Source organism: Tenrec ecaudatus, chromosome 15 (genome assembly GCF_050624435.1).
Source record: "Tenrec ecaudatus isolate mTenEca1 chromosome 15, mTenEca1.hap1, whole genome shotgun sequence".
NCBI lineage: Eukaryota > Metazoa > Chordata > Mammalia > Afrosoricida > Tenrecidae > Tenrec > Tenrec ecaudatus.
The window spans coordinates 5,749,688-5,772,683 of NC_134544.1; the positions used below are offsets into that span (position 1 = coordinate 5,749,688).

General features: G+C 42.3%; 1 protein-coding gene across 1 annotated transcript in view; it reads left to right on the forward strand.

Moving 5' to 3' along the window:
- The window catches only part of NETO1 (neuropilin and tolloid like 1), a 127,620-nt gene that overhangs the window by 68,088 nt on the left and 36,536 nt on the right, over positions 1-22,996 (forward strand). The window contains exons 5-6 of the mRNA XM_075532713.1: positions 21,758-21,799; positions 21,920-22,047. Of these exons, the coding sequence (XP_075388828.1) occupies positions 21,758-21,799; positions 21,920-22,047 (170 nt within the window). The remainder of the gene's footprint in view (positions 1-21,757; positions 21,800-21,919; positions 22,048-22,996) is intronic.

The following is a 22,996-nucleotide window of genomic DNA, read 5'->3' on the forward strand; positions in this document are numbered from 1 at the left end:
GATGGTCAAAGAGTGAAGCCTTCCATTTGTATTACAGCTCAATGCAAAAGAAACAAAAGTCCCCCCAGCAGTTCAAATAAGCAATTGCATTATAATGAATATATCATGGACAGTCAGAATAGTGAGCAAATCTGCCTAGGAGGACGGAGAGCTATACTTCTCCTCAGAAGCAAAGCAAAAAGAACTAGGTTTCAGACCTTATATTTTGGGCGTGTTATCACAAAGGACCAGTTCCTGGAGAAGGCCGTTATGCTTTGTAAAGTAGCAGGCCAGTGAGAAGAGGAAGGCCCTCAATGGGATGGATTGACCCAGTGGCCGCAACCAAGGGTTTCAATGGTTGTGAGGATGGCGCAGGACAGGCCACATCTTGTTCTGTTGCATCAACTCAGCGATTTCTAATAACAGCAACCACGTCCATGCCAGCGATACCCAAGTCCTCGCCAACCACAACCACATCCAGGCCCTAGGTCCTTCTGATTCCTCCGTCCTATATTTGAAGCCTCTGGCAAGCCCTGCTCTCTTTGCCTCTGGAGTGTTACCCAAGGTGAAAATGCACATGCTTGATGCTGCTACCGTAAGCTGGATTCTCAGAAGAGGAATTGATGGAGCAGAGTTCACAAGCCTTTCCTCGTCTTCGTTTCCCACTGACATGCACACATTACATAGCAATCTTTCTCCCAACTTTGCATCGCACTGTCCATTTGCTTATGTGGTGCCTGGCCAGACCACATTTTTCAACTACTGGATTGAGATAGGTATACATACATGCACGTGCATGCATGCACACACATGCACATGCGCACAATTGGACAGGAATTGTTTTTCAGTGACTAGCTTTCATAAGACATTGCAGACTGCCCTGTTTGGGGTAATTTCAGTCATTTTGTTAGCATGCTTTGCCTATTGTTCTGCTGAAGTGGTTCTGTGTTGGTAATGGACATAACATTTTTATATAACAGAATAAAGAAGAAAAACCTCTTTACTAACCAATTATGTTATAAATGTCTTTATTTATTTTGCCTCTTATGAGCTAGGAATTTGAAACAATTATGATTCTATTTTGATTTTTCCATCCAAAATGCTAGGCCTTGTTTGCTTTGCTAGGTTCTAATTAGTAAAGGACAGAATTAGCTTTTTCTTCCTTTGTCTCATTTCCTCTGACCAGATGGTAGTGGCTTTGGACATTACCAATTCCAGGAAGTGCTTTAAAACTCAGTAAGTTTTTCTCTATCTGGAAATATACTCACCACCTTAAATATGCCCACACAAATGCACACACACACACACACACACCAATGGCCAGTCATTGTAATTGAACACTATTTTTGACAGAACAAAAGTATAATTTTTAGCAATAAGAGCATTTTTGCTGAGGTACTAGTAGGAGGGAAAATATTAGAGGTTGTATTTGCTGGACTTCAAGTTCTACATAGTTAAAAAAAACAACAACAACCCTCTGCATCGAGCTAAGCTATATCCAAGTTTTGTTGGTGCAGGAGAGAATGTCTCCAGTAATAGTGCTGATTGGTTGGATGTTCCACTAGCTGCATGTCAGGAGCTCCCCTGTCCCTTGCCTGATGTGTCTCTTCATTGGTAATCTTTCTGGCTATAGAAATTGAGTAACCCTTAGTAGAGGTAACTGTCTATGAATCCTGTGACCCTGAGGCTGATGCTGCTCCAGCTAGCCAGGGATGTTTGGACCAGGCTCAGGGTGGCCAGAGGAAGAAATTGACAGAGAAGTGACTGGGACAAGGTATAGTGAAGTGGCAAAACCACTTCCAGGTGGGGTTGGATTCTTGGTGATCTTTGCCATGTGGGTTATTGATAAAGGCGGGGTCTGCCCACCTTGGGCATTTTATTGGTAGTTGATAGCCTCACGGGACTTGGCCTATAGGAATCAGACCATGTCCTGAACTGAGCAGACGCCCTTGGGCTAGTTGGGCTCATCTTCATATATCCTTAGCTGCTAGGCCCATCGATAACCTCGGGCTTCCCTGTGTCCATAACCACAAAGGCAGGAGAGAGCAGCAGGTGGTATCTAGGACATAGTGATAGCAGGTAATATTTCTTTTAGAGTCACTCAGTGTGGACAGTTCCATCAGAAGGGGTGTGTATGTTGTTCCTTTCAGAAACAACCCTTGAGATTGCATATTTCTTGGTTTTGTTTTATAAGTAGGAAAAAATCAGATCTACTTTGTATTCATTTCTGTCATCTGTGTCAAATCTAAATTTATCCTACTTAAATAACTACCAATGAAATCATTCTTTAGTCTAAACCCACTGATGTCAAGTTGATATTGATTCAACAGCCTAATCTTTCTCCCAAGGAACAGCTGGTGGGTTGGAACCTCTGACAGTGTCCTTAGCAGACCCTGCAGCGCCATTAGGGCATAGTGACATTTACCTATGTTGTTTTGGAGTACATTTTACATATTAAAGAGTTTTGGTAACCGGGGCCAGGAGGGATAAAAATGAAGCTTCTACCCCCATAACGATGTATAGTTTCAGAAGTCCACAGGGGCCGCTCTATCCTGTCATGTAGGTTGCTATGAGTTGGAATGGATGGGATGGCAGTGGATTGAATGGATGCATACACATTAAGGCCTGAGATGCAAGTATACCTGATGACAACTGGAAGAGCTAGGGCTTTTAGAAGTACAAGGAGGCTTTGAAACAGTTCCTAAAGAAAGTACATTATCTTTTACTTTTTTTAATTTATCTATTTATTTGATTTATTTTTTAACATTTTATTAGGAACGCATACAACTCCTATCACAATCCATACATATACATACATCAATTGTATAAAGCACATCTATACATTCTTTTCCATAATAGTTTTCAAAGCATTTGCTCTCCACTTAAGCCCTTTGCATCAAGTACTCTTTTTCCCCTCCCTCCCCACTCCCCCCTCCCTCATGAGCCCTTGATAATTTATAAATTATTATTTTATCATATCTCACCCTATCTGGTGTCTCCCTTCACCCCCTTTTCTGTTGTCCATCCCCAAAGGAGGAGGTCACATGTAGATCCTTGTAAATCGGTTCCCTCTTTCCAACCCACTCACCCTCTACCCTCCCAGTATCGACCCTCACACCCCTGGTCCTGAAGGTATCATCCACCCTGGATTCCCTGTGCCTGCAGCTCCTATTTGCACCAGTGTACAACCTCTGCTCTATCCAGACTTGCAACATAAAATTCAGATCATGGTAGGGTGGGGGTGGGAGGGGGACGGAAGCATTTAGGAACTGGAGGAAAGCTGTATTATTCATCGGTGCTACGTCGCACCCTGACTGACTCATCTCCTCCTCTAGACCACTCTGTGAGGGGATCTCCAGTGGCCTATAAATGGGCTTTGGGTGTTCACTCTGCACTTCCCCCTTCATTCACTATGGTAAGATTTGTGTGTGTGTGATGATGCCTTATACCTGATCCCTTTGACACCTCGTGATCACACAGTCTGGTGTGCTTTTACTTTTTTATGAAGTTTTTAAAGCCCCCTCATAATACCTCATAACTGTGACATCACTTGGCCTTTACATGGAACCAAGAGAAACATAGAAATTATCTTTTTAAAACTTCCTCTTCAAAACAGTTGTCTTCTTTAGGTCTCTCTTGAAGACACTAATTTGGTTAGATACTGGCCTAGCTTGATTTTAAATACTTCCTGAATAGCCTGGATTACACCTCTTCCGTATGTGGCTGTTAATACAGTTATGTGTCTATTTAAAGCTGCTCTTAAAGAAGGTATTTGTGTAAAACTGATTTCATTTATGAAACATTAGATTGCTAATTAGGAATAAAAGTTGCTTAATTTACCACACATAATCCTCAAGGCAAACAAACAAAACTGGAGTTACTGTCTTAAGTGCATCCTACTGAAATATTTGGAGTTGGGGTCCATAGACTGAATCTTAATTTTCCCATCAAGAAGTGTTACCGTGCGCCTGAATGGGAAGTCATTTGTTGAGAGAGGAAGTTGAGTTGTGTGTGACTCATAGTGACCTGATGTACAACCAAAAAAAGCTGCCGGCCCCTGCACTGACTATAGAGCCACAGCTCTCTGTGAGGCCATTGTTGCAGCCATCGGGCCAGTCCATCGTACTGAAGGCCTTCTTCCTCATTGTTCGACTTTACCAAGCATGATGATGTCTATGCTCCAGAGATAAATCATTGCTGCTACCACGTTAAATCAGCAAGGGATAAACCAATAGTTTAGCATTGTCATTTATTTTGCACTACATTATTTGTCTTCAAACAGATTTCGCATCAGCCAACTAAGGATTTCTAGAATAGCCCACATACAACCCATACTGTGGCTTTGGCTATGATGCAAGGTTCCAGTGCCTTCAGGGTTCCAGAGCTACAACCCAGAAACAATTAAATTAACCATATTTAGAAGAGTTGAATCCAGGTTCTTATTATGAAACTCAATATCTGACTCTCAATGAACTTCCCATGCAATATCAGAGCCAACTTAAAAATATAAGCAACTCTAATTTTTGGCTGGCTCATCATGAGTAGGGTCTAAGAGGATTTCACAATGGCTCCTGTGAGGATTGCATGAGATGCTGGAAAGGCCTCATTGTAGGAGCAGTTATTTGAGCTCAGTATTAAAAATGGTGTGCACCTTTCCGTGGAAGGGGTACTTCGACCAAGCTGGGCGTCTGAACCGAGGATGTACTTGGAGAAACAGAGGAGATGGTGCTATGATAAAGCAGTCAGTTCTGAAGACATGCGGACTCCTATGGGAGTATTTTTGGAGATTGGTCTGGGATAGTTTGTAGTAGAGCAACTCTAAATACATTGAATTTTATTCTGAATTTAGAGGCTCAATGGGATGTTTTTGAAGATAGCAACTGTTCCTAAGCCCACTTTAGAGAGAAGAGGTGAAAGCAGGAGAGCTGGAATGAGGAAGGGCAAGCAGTAGCATTTGACTTACTGGGACTCTCACCAGGGGATAGAAGAGGGACATTGGAAGAAGAAACGAATGTCAAAGCATTTAAGAGCAGTGTTAGCATAGCTTGGTGGTTTTGAAGCAAGTCTAGCATCTGTGGTGAGAATGAGGCAAAGTCAGATGAGTTTCGGAAGTTCAAAGCCTGGATAACCAGATGCATCATTGATGTTAACCAACATTGACAGAAGCTCCTGGAGAGAAGAAAAGGTCAGTTTTAGATGGTTGATTCTGAAGTGATTAATACAAGCCATATTGATACAACAGTGAAATCCTTGACCAGAGAGTTCAAATGCTAAATGAAACTTGGTGATTTGAACCCACCTAGTGGGAGACTTGGGGGGCTAGTGATTATGCCTTGGACTGTAACCCACAAGGTCTGCAGTTGGAATCCACCAGGTGCTCTGTGGGGAAAAAAAGGATTTTTCTACTCCTCTAAAGACTTAACAGTCTCAGAAACCCACAAGCGCAGTTCTGCCCTGCCCTATAGGGTCGCCATGAGCCAGAATTGACTCAATGGCAGTGAGTTTTAAGTTAACAGCTCTGTGGGAGGAAACGTCTGACAATCTGCTCCTGTAAAGGTTGAAGCCTAGGAAACCTTACTACATCATACAGTGTTGCTATGAGTTAGAATTAACTCAGGACAACAACAGAAAAGCAGTTTCCAGGCCAAGATGTTGGGCAGGGCTTCAGTGAAGCAGCTGCCAACTGTGGAGGTCCTTCCTGTCTTGGACAAGGACACAGCTGGGCAGCCAATGAGTACAGACTAAATATTATCTCCAAACTTACTGATTTTGTGAATCTGGGTGAGTTATTTATCCTTCCTAAAGCTTCAGCTTCCTGGTGCATTGAATGGGAGCAATTATACCTATTTCATACAGCTATTTCCCTACTTAACGACATCTCACCCCTAGAAGTTCTCCACAAAGCAGTTCCTACATAAAGCCGATTGTTTTTATTACAGTTCTGATCAAGAGTTTCACTGTGGCATTCTCCTCAGAGCACCCACTTCCTTCCTGCCTGTGTGTGTGTGTGTGTGTGTGTGTGTGTGTGAGAGAGAGAGAGAGAGAGAGAGAGAGAGAGAGAGAGAGAGAGAGAGAGAGAGAGAGAGAGAGAGAGAATGAATATCACGGCAGCCTGCAGAACTCCTTCCCAGTGCGGATCTGGGAATCCGCTCTCTTGGAGTGGGTGCAGGAGAGCAAATGAGAGCCAAGGGAAAGGGCACCAAAAGTAAGACCTTCCTAGGGCCCAAATTCAAGGGCTCATTCATCAATGACGTTTTTCACTCATTTTATTAAAAATAATTAATCATCTATCTGTGACAGTTGAAGTAACAGTTGAATAAACAGATTAATTCCATGTAGTTCATCACGAAACCCATGCTGGTGAAAGCATTTCAAGAAAGAAGGCAGGTGATTTCTAGTAGCAGTCTGGTGAGGGGAAGTTTCTTGTGTGATAAAGAAGTAGGAGGGTTTCTAAGTTGAGGGACGCGGTCCTTGGGAAATGGAACAGGGACTATAGTAAAATGGAAGAAAGGGAATAGTGGGTCAAAGGGTCTCCTAGAGTTGGGGATCCGGTGAGGTGGAGGTGTTGGGTGGTGAACCACTGAGATGCTCAGATGCATGGTGAGGACAAGGAGCTGGAGAAGGAGAGCCTAAAGCTTAAAGACCAGGAGGGTCCTGGTGTCCGGAGGGAGACGCCTGAGTCTAAGACAGCTACAGTAGATTGGAAATAGGTGTGTTTGTCTAGATAGACTAGAGAAACAAATCCATGGACACACATGTGTGTATAAGAAAGAAATTTATATACAATAGTAATTGAACATTGAGAAAACACCCAGCCCAGTCCAGATCAAGTCCATCAGTCTTATATTAGCCCATATGTCCAATGTCAATCTACAAAGTCCTCTTCAGACTCGGGAAACACATGCAATGATGCAGAATGTAGAAGATCACAGGCCAGTGGGTAGAGAGTCAGGATCCAGTGGCATTAGAAACATATCAGCGCTGGCAGGGGTCTCTGCATGGTTTCTCCAGCACCCAGGGCTTCATCACAGTGGATCCATGTGTCTTGTCAGCTGCTATGTCTCCCAGAATGCGAGCAGAGAATCTCCTACCTCCAAGGAGGACAATACCGGAATTCCTGGAATCCTTAGGGGAAGGCTACACCCACACAGAAGCCTCATTGGCTATGTTCTGATTGACAGGTTAGACTCCACCCCTACATGCTTAATCCTTAAATTGACAATTATATAACTACCACAATAGGGATTGGCAGTGAGAGATTCTGAAAAAAATTAACCATTTTTTAAAACATTTTGTTAATGAAAAGAACACATGAGGAGGATAGACTCTTCAAAGTTTTCAGTTCAGACCATCAGAAAGGTAAAAATTGAAAACTGGGACATCTGAAGGGATAACGTTGGAGGGGCCCCATCCATTTCAACTCAGAAACCCTGGTTGCTCTTTCCTTTGGATGGAGTGGAGCTTAAGAATTGTGACATTGATTTATGTTCCTGGAGAGACCTTTACTCTTTAGGAAGTCCTGGATTATCTTCACACCTTTTAATGAAATAACCTAGTGTGCTTTTACCCTGCAAGAGCAGAAGAAAGAGCGATGGAACTGTAGACTGAGCAATCACCTTGATAAACAGCTGGGTCGGAAACTGCAGGCTGATGGCAAATGAACCATTTCAACGTCACTTCATAGGGTAACACCATTTTGACAATTACAGGAATATATTTTAAATGCCTATATAGCACTATTAAAATTCAATTAGTCCTATTTCTATATGCATATAGAGTTTTACAGAAGACTGGCTGGAATTGTTCTTGCTGTTTGGAATCCTTTGGAAATCCTACATTTGGGTATACATAGAGTATAGCATTTCATTTCTGTCCGGAAAACTCACTGCCATGGAGTCGATGCTGACGGGGTTCTTTCTGAGACCGTGACTGTTTGCCAGAGTCGAAAGCCTAGTCTTTCTAACAAGGAGAGGCTGGTGGTTTCAAACTGCCGATCTTGTGAAATACAGCCCAACTTGTAACGACTACAGTGCCAGGGCGCAAATAGAAATGCATCATTTTTGTTCATTGCCTTGGAATGGCTAGGAGTCAGGCTGCCCTGTGTATCTGGGTGCCATGCAGTCTTCATTGCCATTGGCACTCTCCAGTCCATTGTAGTGACCACTGTGCCAGTCCATCACACGGAGGGTCCCCTTCCTTTTTGTTGATCCATTGTTTATCTAACCAGGATGCCCTTTTCTAGAGCACTGGTTCTCAACCTTCCTAATGCCCCTTTAATATAGTTCCTCATGTTGTGGTGATCCCCAAAATCATTTTCATTGCTACTTCGTAACTCTCATTTTGCTAGTTATGAATCAGGCAAACCCTGTGGGTCGAAACCCATAGGTTGAGAACCATTGTTCTAGAGTTTGGTTGTCCCCACATCATGTCCAAAGTAAGCTAGCCAAAATCTCATCCTTCCTTGCATCTAGGGAACATTCTGGTTGTATTTCTTTTAGACTAATTGGTTCTGTGGTCAACCTATGGTAGATTCATTATTATCCATCCATGGCCTATAGCTCTTCCTAGTTCCTTGATATGGAGGGTACACTTTCTGGTTTTGGAAGGCAGGGGTCTAAAGAGTCCTAACTAGCTGGTCTCAACATGTGACTCAAGTTGGGACCTGGCTGGGATTCAGTTGCATTTTCAAGTATAGCCCTCATTAAAAAGATTCATTCCAGCCATCCTTTCAAGTGATAATTGAGAAAATGAGTCGCAGGGAGATGAAAGAGATGTAAGGAATGGAGCGGAAGCATTTGAAATTTTTGCTAATCATTTATTTCCCATTTACATCAAATGCAGCCATGTTTCATGACAGCAGAGACTACAAATAGCGATGCTCCCATCAGTAGCCCGAGAGGTGCACGCTTGTAGGCGAGCAAGGCTCTTACTGTACATTGAAACACTGGATCCACTGCTTTAAAATCGCTTCATACATATTTAGATGAGCTTGGTTTTACCATTATTATGCTCTGTGTATAATTATGAAATAAATTGACAAGAAAGCTTTTGTGTACCTCATATAGGCTATTACGGATTATAGGAAAATTGGATATTTGAATATTTACCAGGTGTCAACTTCATTGGCATATGTGTAAACACGCAGCTAGAATTTTGCAATCAGGAATTCTCCCGCGGAGCTCAGGCATTTGGAGAAGTGAGATGAACTGGTAGCATGCGTCCCAATGCTAAATAACATCTAATGAAAGTTAACAGCAGTTTAGACAGGAGGTGGAACAATATCAATGATGTTCGATTTCCAAATGAATTGTAATGATAATTAAAAGCTTATGTATAGTTTTGAACTGAGATTTTTAAAATATCCATTTGTTGTCAAGAAAGTTCAATTTCTGAGTTGCATATGGGTATTACAATTGATATTTGCATAACATATTGTACATTAGTGAGCCTACATATTATATCTATTATTTATTTAATATTTTTATGTTCTTGGCTTTGTAGCAAGTCCCTTGATACATTTCTCCCATTCTCCCATTTTATTAGTCCTAATAAATAGAATTCTGTCAATAAATGTTATTAGATACATTCACATAAAAGTTTGTTCAATCTTTTGGTTTGATTGGTCTTAATGAGTTAATTATTTGACCTACTTCTCTTCCAAATGATTGTGTTATAGTTTGGCTTGATTTTTAAGTCATCCATCTTACCTGAATGATATAATGTAGCCACTTTCAGGTTTTGATTTTTCCATGGTATATCCTAGTGCATCCTATTTGTTTTAGTCTTGATGCACTGCTCCTATATATGTTTGTCCAGGTGGGTTCACACCCCACTCTTTACACCACAATCAGGAGTAGTTATCGGTGGTTGCCATGACAAAGTATTGCACACTGGTTGGCTTACCCCAGGAGAATGTTTTGCTCTTCTACGTTGATGCTCTTCTATGTTTCTAGTCTGAAACCAAGGTACCAACTGGGTCATGGTCCTTCTCAAGGCTCTAAAGAAACCCCTTTGGAATTCCAGCGATTCCCACCATCCTGGCCTTTCAGGTCCATCACTCCCATCCCTGCCTCTGTCTTCATATCAATTTTCCCCATGTGCGTGTTTGTGTATCCACTTCTTTTAATAAGGACAGGAGTCACAGAGATTTAGTGTTCACACTATCCCAGTATGACCTCATTTTTAATTTGATTGCATCTTCCCAGATTTGATTTCTAAATCAGGTCACACACACTTGTACCAGGACTTGGAACTGAAGCATACATTTTGAGTGTCATACCATTCAACCCACCCTACTGGACTTTGTGGCGTTGAGTAGTGTAGAGGTGGATACAGCTTACATGATCTGACCTTGTGGGTGGACATGAGAGTAATGACTGCAAGCAAGAATCTGAGTCTTTTAGTCACAATCCTATGGTAACTTCAGTCCCTCATTTAGATCGGAAGAAATGCCTCCTTTTCAAATCATGCTATGGGAAGGTATGGATTGTATCATGAGGTGCCATATGCATGGCAACACACCAGGCCATTGTCTGGCAGCATTTGACCTCTGCCCCTTTCTCAGGCCCATGATGATACTGCCACCCTGTTTGTTTGTCAGTGCCTGGTGTCAAACAGCAGTGCCCTTACCAAGGGCCAGTGTGACACAGTTGAATTACTTGATGTGATTGTTCTATTCCTAGGTGTTGGAACTCCCATCATGCCACTGTGTGAGAGCTTGAAAATTAGGTGTGTGGGACTCCCAGGGGAGCATTGGTCAGTTTTTCCATTTCACTAGGTATAAAGTGAGCCAGCTCAGACTCTGGAATGGAGAGTCAAAAGACCATTGAGAAAGAAGTGGCGGCGGCAGCAGAGGCGGTAGTAGCCAAAGCATGCATCTGAGTGGTGGACTTCCTGGCCCACGGAACCTGCATGCATCTGAGTGGTGGACTTCCTGGCCCACAGAACCCGTAAAGCTGAACATCTTCAGGCAGGAGATTGGCTTGCAGGGTGTTTGCTGGGCATTAATCAACTTTGAGGGCACTTTGTAGCTCTTGCTCAAGTAGGGTAGGAGTAAGATTGGCAGAGGGGGGGGGCGCGAGGGAGGGGGTCAACATGGCTGAGAGGCTGAGGACCAGAGAGTTTCATCTGCTGAGGAGAGGTACTACAGACAAAAGAGCTGTGCCCTTAGCATTTCTGATCCTGAATCAACTTGTTTGCTTCCCTGACAAACCCCATAATTGTGTTGTCGGGGTTGTGTGTAGCCAATGCAAGGAACGATTGGACCCGACATAGAAGTGCAGTGTAATGTTAGGTGTGGTTGGTGTTAGAATCGGGTCAGGAAAGATGGCAGCTGGAGGTATGGCTGACCTCTCTACTTGGTAGGAGTGATCTGTGGGCAGATGTGGAGTTGGATTACCTTTCCCCCAACTGAGGCCTGAGGAGGTCAGTTGTGGTCCCCACACCATTTGTACAGACGCTGACAGAAGTTGGGCCTGGATTTGCTCCTGTTCTATTTAGAAGGTGCAGGGGCTCATCAGAGTCCCTGGAATCTTGCCCTGTACTCTGTTTGTGAGCTTGTATGGCATTTCTACTTCCTTATTGTATTGATTCAATAGTCATTTCCACTCAACGGTTGCATTGAATTTTTATTCCAATGAAATTGTGAAAATATCATTTGAATATATATTCAATTTTCCGTGGCATCGTTTAATTTTCAGTCACATAAGTGGGAAACCAAACCCACTGCTGTCAAGCCCATTGTGACTCCTAGCACCCCCTTGGAGAGAGTAAAACTTCCCTGTAGGGTTTCCAAGGCTCTTAATCTTTACAGAAGCCAAGGGCCTCATCCTCCTGCAGAGTAGCTAGTGAGTTTGAAATGCTGACCTATCAGTCAGTGACCTGAAATTAAACCACTGAATAACAAATCTCCTTCTAGAAGTGGGAAGGAAGAGGTTAACATGACACATTCATCACCCCCATGTCTGCATGCAATCTCCTTCTCCTCCTCCTCTCCTCTTCCTCACCCCTTCTCTCTCTCTCTCTCTCTCTCTCTCTCTCTCTCTCTCTCTCTCTCTCTCTCTCTCTCTCTCTCTCTCTCTCTCTCAGCCTGGGAGAGTCCTTGTCCCTTTTCAGCCTCTCTCCTTGGAACCTTACGAATATTCCTGTGACATCTCTTCTCTCATCTGGAAATCCTTTCTCTGTGCCTAATCTGCGCTTTTCTTCTTCAAAAGCCATCCATTTAAAGAGAAGCTACACTGAAGTAATCTGATGAAAGTGTCAAAGAAAGCCCTGTTCTCAAATGAGATTCTATCACAGTTAAAAGACCAAACCTAATACACTATCATGACGTTGGTCCAAGTCATAGAGGATAGGATAGAACTGCACCATAGGGTTTCCAAGTTTCAGACTGCCTCATCTTACACCGTCGAAGAGGTTGGTAGATTCACACTGCCAACCTTGTGTTTAGCTTCCCAGTGCTTCAGCCATTGCTCCCTGGGCTCCTTCCACTGGTACAGGTATTACCATTCCAACTAACATCTTGGGGGATCCAGTTCAACCACAACAGAATGCATCTTATGTAGAACTAGACCATCAATTCCCAAATTAATTTGTCTTACATCTTCCTTTTTGGAAAAAAGAAAGAAAGAAACTCAGCATCTACCCTGACAATTAAAAAAGCTTGTACTATAACCAATAATCCAGAGTAAAGTATAGGTATCTGTTTTTACATCCCACTGGATCATTCCAGCAATCCCCAAATGGTGGTATCGCTCATTTTGCCAAACACTGAACTAGGCCATAAGAACCCTGGCATTTAAAGTCTGTATCTACATCCATACCACAGGGAGGACAACCTCCAAAATCAAAGACCAGACCTAACTCACTGTTTCAAGTCACTTAGGACCCTTATCCAACAGACCGTTTGGCTAGCAGCTTGATGCTTCACTTACTGTGCCTCCGAACTAGAAACTTGAAGCTCTATTTTTTAACAGTATACCCTTCAAATGTGTTCCACTCATGGCCATGAACTTCATACTAGAGCAATGTTCCTGCTAGATAAGATTAAAATAAATTGGATTGTTAAAAGAGTAGGATGACAGAGCTAGTTTAGTACAGAGATGTCACGACTTTCATGCATTGATTTTTCAGTTTTATTTAAAACATCATTTCAACTGTAGTCGACTGATTTTGAAAATTCACAGTACCCTGGTTTACTATTTTGTAGAGAGCGAAAAGGGTCCACATAGTGACCAATTAATGGTTTTCTAGAAAATGTTGCTGGGTTATTTCACAGTGTTTTGAAGATGTATGAACAATGCTTGACACACATGAGGTGCCACACATTTTACATGGATGCCATGATTATATAACACTTTCAAGGCTATTTACAAGCTCTGATCACTGACAGAAAAGTCACCATAAATAGTAGGGATTCTTGAGTAATTCAGGAGATAGTACGGGTTTCCACCATTGTTACCTTCAAGGTTTACTTTTCAGTAAAAGGCATAGTACTAAGAATGGTCTAATTTGAGATTTCTGATACTGTTCTGATAGTGTGGGGATTTGAGGCCTTTTGTTAGTCTGGCTAGACTAGAGAAACAAATCCAGAGATACTCATATGGAAAAACACAGAACTTTATATCAAAGAACAATTGTACATTAAGAAAACATCCCAGGCCAGGCCAGGCCAAGTCCATAAGTCTGATATTAACCCCTGTCAATAATATTCTATGAATTCCTCTGTAGACGCATGTAGCCATGCATTGATGATAGTTGCAGGAAGATCACAGGCTAGTGGGGGGAATGTTTTGTGGATCCAGTGGTGGTGGAAGCATCTCAGCATTGGTGTGAGTCTCCGTGTGGCTCCTCCAGTTCCAGGACTCTGGCTGCATCAGTGTAGCTCCATGTGGCTTGTCAGCGGGAAGATGAAGCAGCGAATGTTCCTGGCCTCCACTGAGCTATTTATTTCCACTGTGCCTCTAAATGAGGTCATTGAGCTGAGAACTGATTAACAGGCTAAATTCTACCCCTTCATAAGTTGACAAAATATTATGTAAGTATCACAGATCTATAGATTAACTTTCTCTCCCTTGACCCATGGGAACGTAGACCAGCAGCATCCTCATGCTAGCTGAAGAAACTAAGTTGTAGAACTATGTAGTGATTGACTTAAAGTTATGAAGTTTGATATGGGGCTATTCTGGTCTTTATTTAAAACAAGCAACATTGTCCAAAGTTACTTCACTCCCATTTTGTTCAGGTATAAGGTAAAGGAACTCAGATTTGACTCTGGCATAGCCAGCAGATAGGTGGTTCCCTCTGTGGTGTGTCTGGCATTGGGCATAAGGAGAAAACTAAAAATAAAACCATGGTACAGGCATGGAATTTGCTAAATTCTAATGTAGCTCTTTGTTGAGTGATGCTTGTTTTCTAACCTGTGATTCAAGCTTGGGGTTAGTTAGGAGAGAAATTCTGAAATTCTTTGGTTTCAAATCCCCTCACTTCTCTTCAAAAATAGCGAAGACTTCATTCAGCATGGCTAAGCATACATGGTTTTATGATTGAAGATGTATCATGGAAGTCATTTCAACTGAGAAAAAAAGTAATGATTCACTTACTGATTTGTATCAAAACAGTAATGAGTCAGGTGTGTGTTCACATAAGCCACATGTCTTTCTGATAATATTGGTAAATATCATCCAATGAAGTCATGGATATTAAGACATTGAGTAGAATACCAAATTCTCTAGCATGTGTCAAGTGAATTTCACAGGTTCTATGAGCATGCGTGGATGGAGAAGCCATTGCAGATTAAGAGATTAACGGTTGTCAACACTACTGAAGATAAACACTCCTCAATCAGTTTTAGATGGCCCATTGTCCACAGATTTTAAGAAACTGTCACTTGTTTAGATGGCCTGGTGATTCAGTGGGCTAAGCGTTGGGTTGCTAACCACAGGTCTGCGGTTCAAACCCACCAGCTGTTCCACAGGAGATGTATAAGGTGGTTTGTTCCTGTAAAGATCTAGTCTCCGGAATCAGGTGGGGTTCTAGTTTTGTACCTCAGAAGAGATGACAATGGGTATGGTTTTGATTGGGATGCTGTTGATGCATTACCTTATCCAGTATCCTTATTTACAGTAACAACAACCTAATTTTATTTTATTCTTTTTACTTATTATTAATTGGAAGTTAATGTATATATCATATTATGCCAAAGTAAATTATACAGTTGCTACAGTCAGTTTCCAGATATTCTCTTTTCCCCCTGGACTCCGTGACACTGCCTCCCTTTCATGCTCCCCACCCTCACCCAAGCCCAAGAACCCCACCCTAAAGCCCTTTTTCTATTTGCTGTCCCTCTAGGTTCAGCAATTCTGGGTTTCATATACCAAAACACAGACAAACATATAACATAATTTTATGTGGGTGACCTCCAATGACATAACACCTCTAAGATACACTCTCATATGAATCAACAGAAGTAGTGAAAATGTTGAAAACCTGATCAGGTCCAGCATTCTTCAGAAGGGGATCAAGTGACAAAGTTTTAACTGGCCCTGTCAGATTTATGCCTTTGATCTTCTATACTCATCTCTCCATTGCTATCAGAACAACCTCATTTTAAAGATATTTTTTTGTAATTAGGAAGTTATCACAGAAAGACATCTTTCCTTTGAAGCTTGTATTGTATCATTGGCAGTAAATGTTCTCTGCTGCTTTCTATAGTCTGAACCAGTTTGTTTGGTTAATTTTCAAGAAAATAACTGACATGCACCCAAATATTAGGAATTATGTGCTTCAAACAAATGTGAAGGTTCAGGGGGAAAGGGGGATGTTCAGCTCTGTTTATAATAATGATGAGAGTTATTTTCCTTGAGAAAAACATTATTCACTTCTGCATGCAGCAGAATGCCTTGAGCATTCTTAGCATTTCATCCCACTGAATGTTTAAAAGACAAATGCTCAAGAGTTGAGATTTTAAAATGTTGATAATTATGATTATTTTTGTTTCCCTGAAGGGTTATTTTAGAGAACAAAATTATTTTTGTGGACCCCGCCCACCCATGGCCAAGTGTACAAATACATGGCAGCTAATTTGCCAGTGAGGGCTCCCACTCCCATTGGCTGCCACTCCCTGAATCGCCAGAGGACACCACAATGTTGTCCACCATGGCCCTTGTCCTACCCATTCAGACATCAGCACTAGTGTCCCCATATAACATTCACATGGAACAGGGGATGCCTTGTTTAAGTCCAGCAGATTCTGGGCTAATCAAAGCAAAGTAAACCCAGACTTCTCTGTAAATCCATCTATTTGTTAGAAGAAAAATTGAAATCACAGGATGAACTCTCTTCATGTTTCCAGCTAAACGTTTAAGTCAATGAGTCTCTGTGTGGGTGGAAATTGGCCATGTCCTGATTTCTCTTCATTACTAGTCATCATTTGAGTACAACTTACTACTTTCTCTGGGATTATATGCCCTTCTGCAAAAACGTGAGCAACATGGCTTAGTGATGTTCTCCATTATAGTTGGAAATGTGTTTTTTTTTTGTCTTTTTAATGATTGAATCATGTCTACATGCAGAGTACCAAAGCTAAACACCAACAAACAAAACCTCTTAATTGTCTCAAAATAATGCAGCACTAAATTGTCATGATAAAATAGTTACAGTGTTCTGCCTATTTCACAACAAGGTACATGAGCAGCATGGATAGAATAGACAGAAGAGGGATTGGCGCCCTTGAACTGTGGTGTAGGCAGAGACTGCTGAATGAGCATGGGCTGCCAAAAGAGCGAACGGATCTGTCATAGAAGAAATGCCAACAGAATGTTCCCTTGAAGTGAGAGGGGCAAGACTTCAACTGAGCTGCTTCGGACAAGGCATCATTGAAGACAGCAGCAACAAAAGCGCGACGTTGTTGAGTGCTGTCCTTGTTGGGTAACTGTATGACAGAATAGAACTATGCTATTGGGGTGCCAATGCTGTAATCTTAATGGAAGCAGATTGTCCAATCTTTCTCCCATGGAGCCTTTGGGTGGATTCAAACTCCCAACCATTTAGATAGCAGCTAAGGGCTCAACCACTGCAACACCATGGCTCCTGGAGTCTCAGTAGTTTCACAAATTTAATTTCATTTCTAACTCAAGTAAAGTCAAACAGAAGCGAGGAAGAGGAAGGGGAATTTAATCCAGTGGAATTTTCCACTGTCGGTGGGTACCTTCTGAGGTTGGGGCGGAAGAAAGAACACGCCAAGGAGTTTCCAAGGATTTGCTATGATTTCAGTCACAAATCAAAACCCACCTCTTGATGCACCCTTTCCTGGCCATACTCCGTTCTCTTGACACCTGCGGTTACCAAAGAGGTGGGGAAGCATTGTCTACTGGAGCACCCGGAGACCAGTCTCTATTATGTTAGACGTATTTGCAGCAGGTAAGTAAATGCCTCACAATATGGAGCATCCACTTGTATGGACATTGTCCTTTTATGTACAGAGTATGGTAGATATCTATTTAATTGTGTGTGTTGCTATCATGCCCATCACTGCTTTAGGCTCTCGGTAGCAAGAGAAGTCTGAGGCATAAAGACTTTTATGATGTCCACCTGGTTGGAGTTGAGCGGGAGTATGTGATCACTAAAAAGGTAGCAGGCAACATGCAGGATGCACTGGAAAATGGATTGTTGCAGATGCACTTCGGTTAAAATTTGGCACCCTATCATTTGATCTTCCTATGATCTATTTAAATGTGTCCTAGTTTTTAATACTTTCTGCTTTCTTTTCCAATAAGGGTTTTATCTGTTGTACTTTGTTATTTTTGAAAGTTAATTTTTTCTGTATATAAAATCCATAGAGATGGTCACTGGAGTAATACTTCCATTTGGGGTGTGGGGCAGCAGGGGAGGTTAGGGGGAAGTGGGGAGCTAATAACAATGTGTATCTGAAGGAAGAAAATGTACTAAAACTAATTGTAGTGATAATTGTACCGCTCTTCTTGATGTGACTAGACTATTGAATTGCTTGATCGGTGAATAATCTGCCAAAGAAGCTGTTGAGGGGGAAAAGAATCAAAACAAAACAGACTGTTAGCAGACAAGTAGCAAAAACAATTACAAATAGTGATAAGAGACTCAAAGGGAGAGAAGACTTTGTGAACCAATGGTACTTGAGACACTGTGAGTGGTCACGGATGGTCTCTTTCAGAAGATTTGGCGGAGAAAGGTATTGTACACGTGCAAGTGTGGAGGATGGGGAGAGAAACTCTGGAGTGCTTGAGAAATAGAAAGGGGGGTTGGTGAGAAGCAAGCCAGCCAAACCCACAGACCCAGGTGTGCAGGAACAAGAGCCACAGGACAGGTGTGACTGTTGAGTACATGCAAGTTGATCTCAACTCAAAGGAAACTCATCGGACACGAAGCACCGCACCCTGGGGTGGTCTTGTGTGTAATCTCTATGGAAACACACTACCAGGTGTTTCATTCTTGGATTCACTTGGAGTCACTGGTTTAGCAGCTGAACACTTAATCATCACACACACACACACACACACACACACACACACACACCAGGGCTTCCTGTAGGCTCTGACACTAACCAAACTGAACCAAACCCACTACCATCTAGTTAATTCTGGCTGTAGTACAGATTGAACATCTCCTTGGAGTTTCTAAGATGGTAAATCTTACGGGAAGTGACGGCCTCATTTTTCTCCTGGGAGAGTGCCTAGTGGATTCTGGCAGCCAACCTTGTGAATAGCAACCCTTGTCTAACCCACCTCATCACCAGTATCCCTTAAAGGCACGGCCAGTTTAATAAAAGACCGTGGGCTTTTTTCTAAGTCTCATGGGAAACAAGGTGAGTACCATCATTTGTTTTGTGTTCTCGAACATCTACCTACGTTTCTCAGCAGAGGATGGATGTGGGGAGCTCTAAAGTTGACTTTGAGTAAGTCCACCTTCCCTGTGCTTCTGTAAGATTATGCATGCCCTGGTCCCCAGACAACCTTGGATGATAATTCAATCCTTATATGCTTACTATTCAATTACTATTTTGTTGTTTGTTGTTTTTCTTTTTATTTCAGGTCGATGGATGGTGTGATATTACTAGTGGTTAATTCAAATGGAACTGAAAAACGCTTCATGTTTTCTTCTCTTTTTTCACCAGTGCTCTCATAATTAATACAAAGACAAACATAAAATTTAAATTCCCAGAACTGACATGTCTCTCAAAGTTGTCTGGAATGAGCTATAAGAATGAAAAATGTTTAGCCTTCAGACTAGGAAATGGAATACCAACTACATTTACACAAGCATCATAAGAAGAGCATGCAAAGATGAAATGGTTTAATCAAGAAGCAGATAATGAGTAATAATGAGGAACATAATTAAACAGTATACAAACTAGTAGAAGAGATATATAATGAGTAAGACAGATCCTTACTTGTTTGGTGGAGAGGCTTGGTGTGTAACTAAGGAGAACCTGGATGAGTGTCCTCCCTATCGGTGGGCCTGTTTGATGCTGACATTGATTTGAGTGGTCCTGTACAAATGTGGTCCGGTGCTTTTCTTATACAAAATAATGTATTAAATTCCTATATGTTGAAAGAACATGAGCAATTATTTGTTGATTTTAAAAAGTAATTGCTACTGGGAGATGCCCTCAGAAGCTCCGGTGGCGTAGTGGTTAGGAGTTGGACTGCTGCCCTCAAGTTGAGCAGTTTGAAACCACCAGCCACTCCACAGGAAAATGGTGAAGCTTTCTACTGCTATGAGGAGTTGCAATCTCAGAGGCACAGTGATGCCATGTCATATAGGGTCACTGTGAGTCAGAGTCGACTGGAAGAGATTGCCTTTGAGGAAGGAGCCTGGTCAAAATTAAGTATGGATATTCTAATTTCTGTCTTTTTACCTGCAAATTTTATAGGTATTTTTCCATTTTATTTTTTTCCCAAAAAAGAAATAAAACCCCTTTCAAAAACAGTAGTGTAAGAGATTTCACACTTGATTTGTATATAATACATTCCATTAATATCTTGATTATCATAGTTCTACTCAAGTACACAGTGGGTCAATATGAGCAATAGGTTTTTAAAAATTATTTTGCTTTAAAATGTCTTGAAATGAGTTTCGATACCCAATGAAAGAACCGGGTGACTCAGAGGGTTCAGTATTGGGTTACTAACCAAAAGGTCAGCACTTCCAACCCCCAGCCCTGAACTAGAGGAGAAAGATGTGGTTTTTTGCTTTTCTTAAGATTGGGACCCTTGTACACAATAGGGAGCAGTTTACTTTGTACCATTGGATCACTATGGGTTTGAATCCACTGAATGACCATCAGTATCACTAGCTCGTCACATGGCTAATCTAGGTCTTTCTGGCTTCAACAGATCCACAGATCCATTATTCCACAAGAGCAGCAGAAATGAATCTGTGACGAAGGCAACTAGGCTCCCATGGCCCTCTTGCCGTTGCTGTATTGGGGCATGCAGCCCTTCAAAGGGGCATCCTGAGGTTCACACATGCAAGCAAGCCCGCTACTCAAACCAGCCCACAGCCATTCCCTGAAAAGGAGTGCCACCCTTTCCTCTTCCATCTTTAAACCGTTGCCTCAGAAAATATGCCCAGCTTATTGAGATTTTTAATTTACCGTAAACACCATGGTCGTGTGACCAAATTAGATTTCCCAGTCACCATTAAAATTGGATATCAAGTGCCTCCCATATAAAATCACAACTGCTGATGTCTTTACCCACGAGCAAAAGAAAATCCAATTCAAAGCAGCTAGTGCTCCAACGATGTGAGTTATTTCAAAAAGCAAAGACCCCAAGATGTGCACATCCAGAATGTGGTTCTACATCCTCAAGGACTCTGGCTCTCCAGGTTCCCATTCTCCACAGCTCAGCATTTTCTTCCACCAGCACCTCTCAGCATCAAAGACGGTGACTGCCACGACAGAGGAGGGGCCGCGACGGACAAGTGCCAGGGCTGGTCACCCTTCAGATGCGTTGTTGCTCTATGAGTGAAGAGACTGCTCCCGGAAGTCTTCCACAAGACTTACCTTTCAACATCATTGGGTGCATACCTGTGTAGCAATCCATTCCAGAAAATGGAAACGAGGCTGCTTATGTTGATGTACAAAAATAGGATGCTGTGGTGGCTCCTCATAGAGCAAGCCTCTGGGAGCATGTGACTGACCACAGAAAGATACTTGAACCTGGAGTTGCATCAGAGGAAGACTGGGGATGCCTGGGTGCTGGGTAGAGAACGTAGTTTGCTGAGAAACATCTTAGGAGGAGGGATAGGGCGCACCACAGAAGAGGACTCGGTGGAAACAGGATGGTGCAGTAAGCTAAGGAGAAGAAAAAGAGCCCTCGAATTTATATCTTACTGTGTTTCCCATACACCCAGGGAAATTTGTATTTCCGCGGTTTATTGAATCCTTTAAATCAAACAAAACAACCCTATTTAGAGAAGAGGAATGTTCAACCAACTGCTAGCTGAAATGATAGATGTGTTTTTTAAAAAAACATCTGGTATCCTATTAGGGAATTATAGATAACATGGGTGTCTTTTCTTTCATGAAAGATTCACTTTGGGTGATTTTTTTTTAAGGTATCTGTACTCAGAGGGAAAAAAAAAACAACCCTTGTAGTCATCGTATGTCCTGTCAGTTCACCTTTCTCAGGCATGGCATGTGCGGGCAGCTTGCTGAATCCTGTAATGGGGGACTGTGCAGTGTGATTTTAAGTAGCAAATGCAGAATGGGACTAATTTTGTGTTTTTCTCAATTTTTAAGATCCTGACTTTAAGGACCTGGGCATTTTGAAGCCCTTACCAGGTTGGTAAACTAAATACTCAGTCATGCTCAGAGACCATTGCTTTATGCTCTGCAACACACTGTCAGTGGATTATTCAAGCTCCATGTGTGTGTGTGTGTGTTTGGCATCCTGTTATTCAGCTTGTGAGTTTGAGACGGGCGGCCCAGAAGGAATCGTGGAGTCTGTGCAGATCATGAAGGAGGGAAAAGCGTCTGCCAGCGAGGCCGTCGATTGCAAATGGTACATCCGAGCCCCACCACGGTCCAAGGTTAGTCCCAAGGGTGTCACATGCAACTTGAAATGTGCCTGGGGTGTGCATTTTTCTGAGCCACTTGGAGATGCTTCCAGCATTTCAGGGTGCCATCTTACATACTTCTTTTATTGTAGTTCTAAAATGCAACTTGCCTTTCCCTGGTCCATGTTTCATTCAGTGTGATTCATGTAGATTGTGTTTTAAGATGGCATTAGATTTGAAAATAAGTCTACCTTTCTGAAAAATGGACGGAACTGTTATACTTAGCTGTGGTGACCTTCATACCTTTATTATCAATGTCTGCAGGTGGTTTTTTTTTTCTCTTAGCCCAAAATTGTACCTATGGGGAAAATTGCCCAGAATCGAAAACTCATATAACTGCCATATCTAATAGATGCATGGTAAGGTCTGGTGATCATAACAAACAGGACCTCAAAGAGCCTATACCCCTCCAAATAGACAACAAAACAAAACTGAAACCTGCTGCCATCTAGTCAACCCCTATGCATAGTGACCCCACAGAAGAGAACAGCGTCGAATTGCTCCTTCAGGTTCCCGAGACAGGATCAAGCAGCTTCGTATTTCTCCCTCCACACAGTCGATGGGTTTTAACCATCTACCTTGTCGTTGGCGGCACAGTATTTAACCCACTGTCCCACCAGGACTGCCTTCCCAAAGGAGACCTTCAAATTCTGAAGCAACTCTCTGGTCCCTTTTGAATGATCCTATGAAAGAACATAGGCTCCGGCATTAACAAGTTCCGTCCCTCCCTGCCGCCCCCCCCAACTCCTAAGAGGCCAGGAATTAGAAAACCAACTTTTATTGGGATTGGAATGATTATTGTTAAGCAATGCCATACATGGCAAGCACCAGGTGGTTGATGCCGCAGCTGCCGAGAGGCAGAGGCAGCACCGCTCTGCTCTTCGTGTGTATAGCTCCATGCTGAGACAAATGTGCAAGGAAA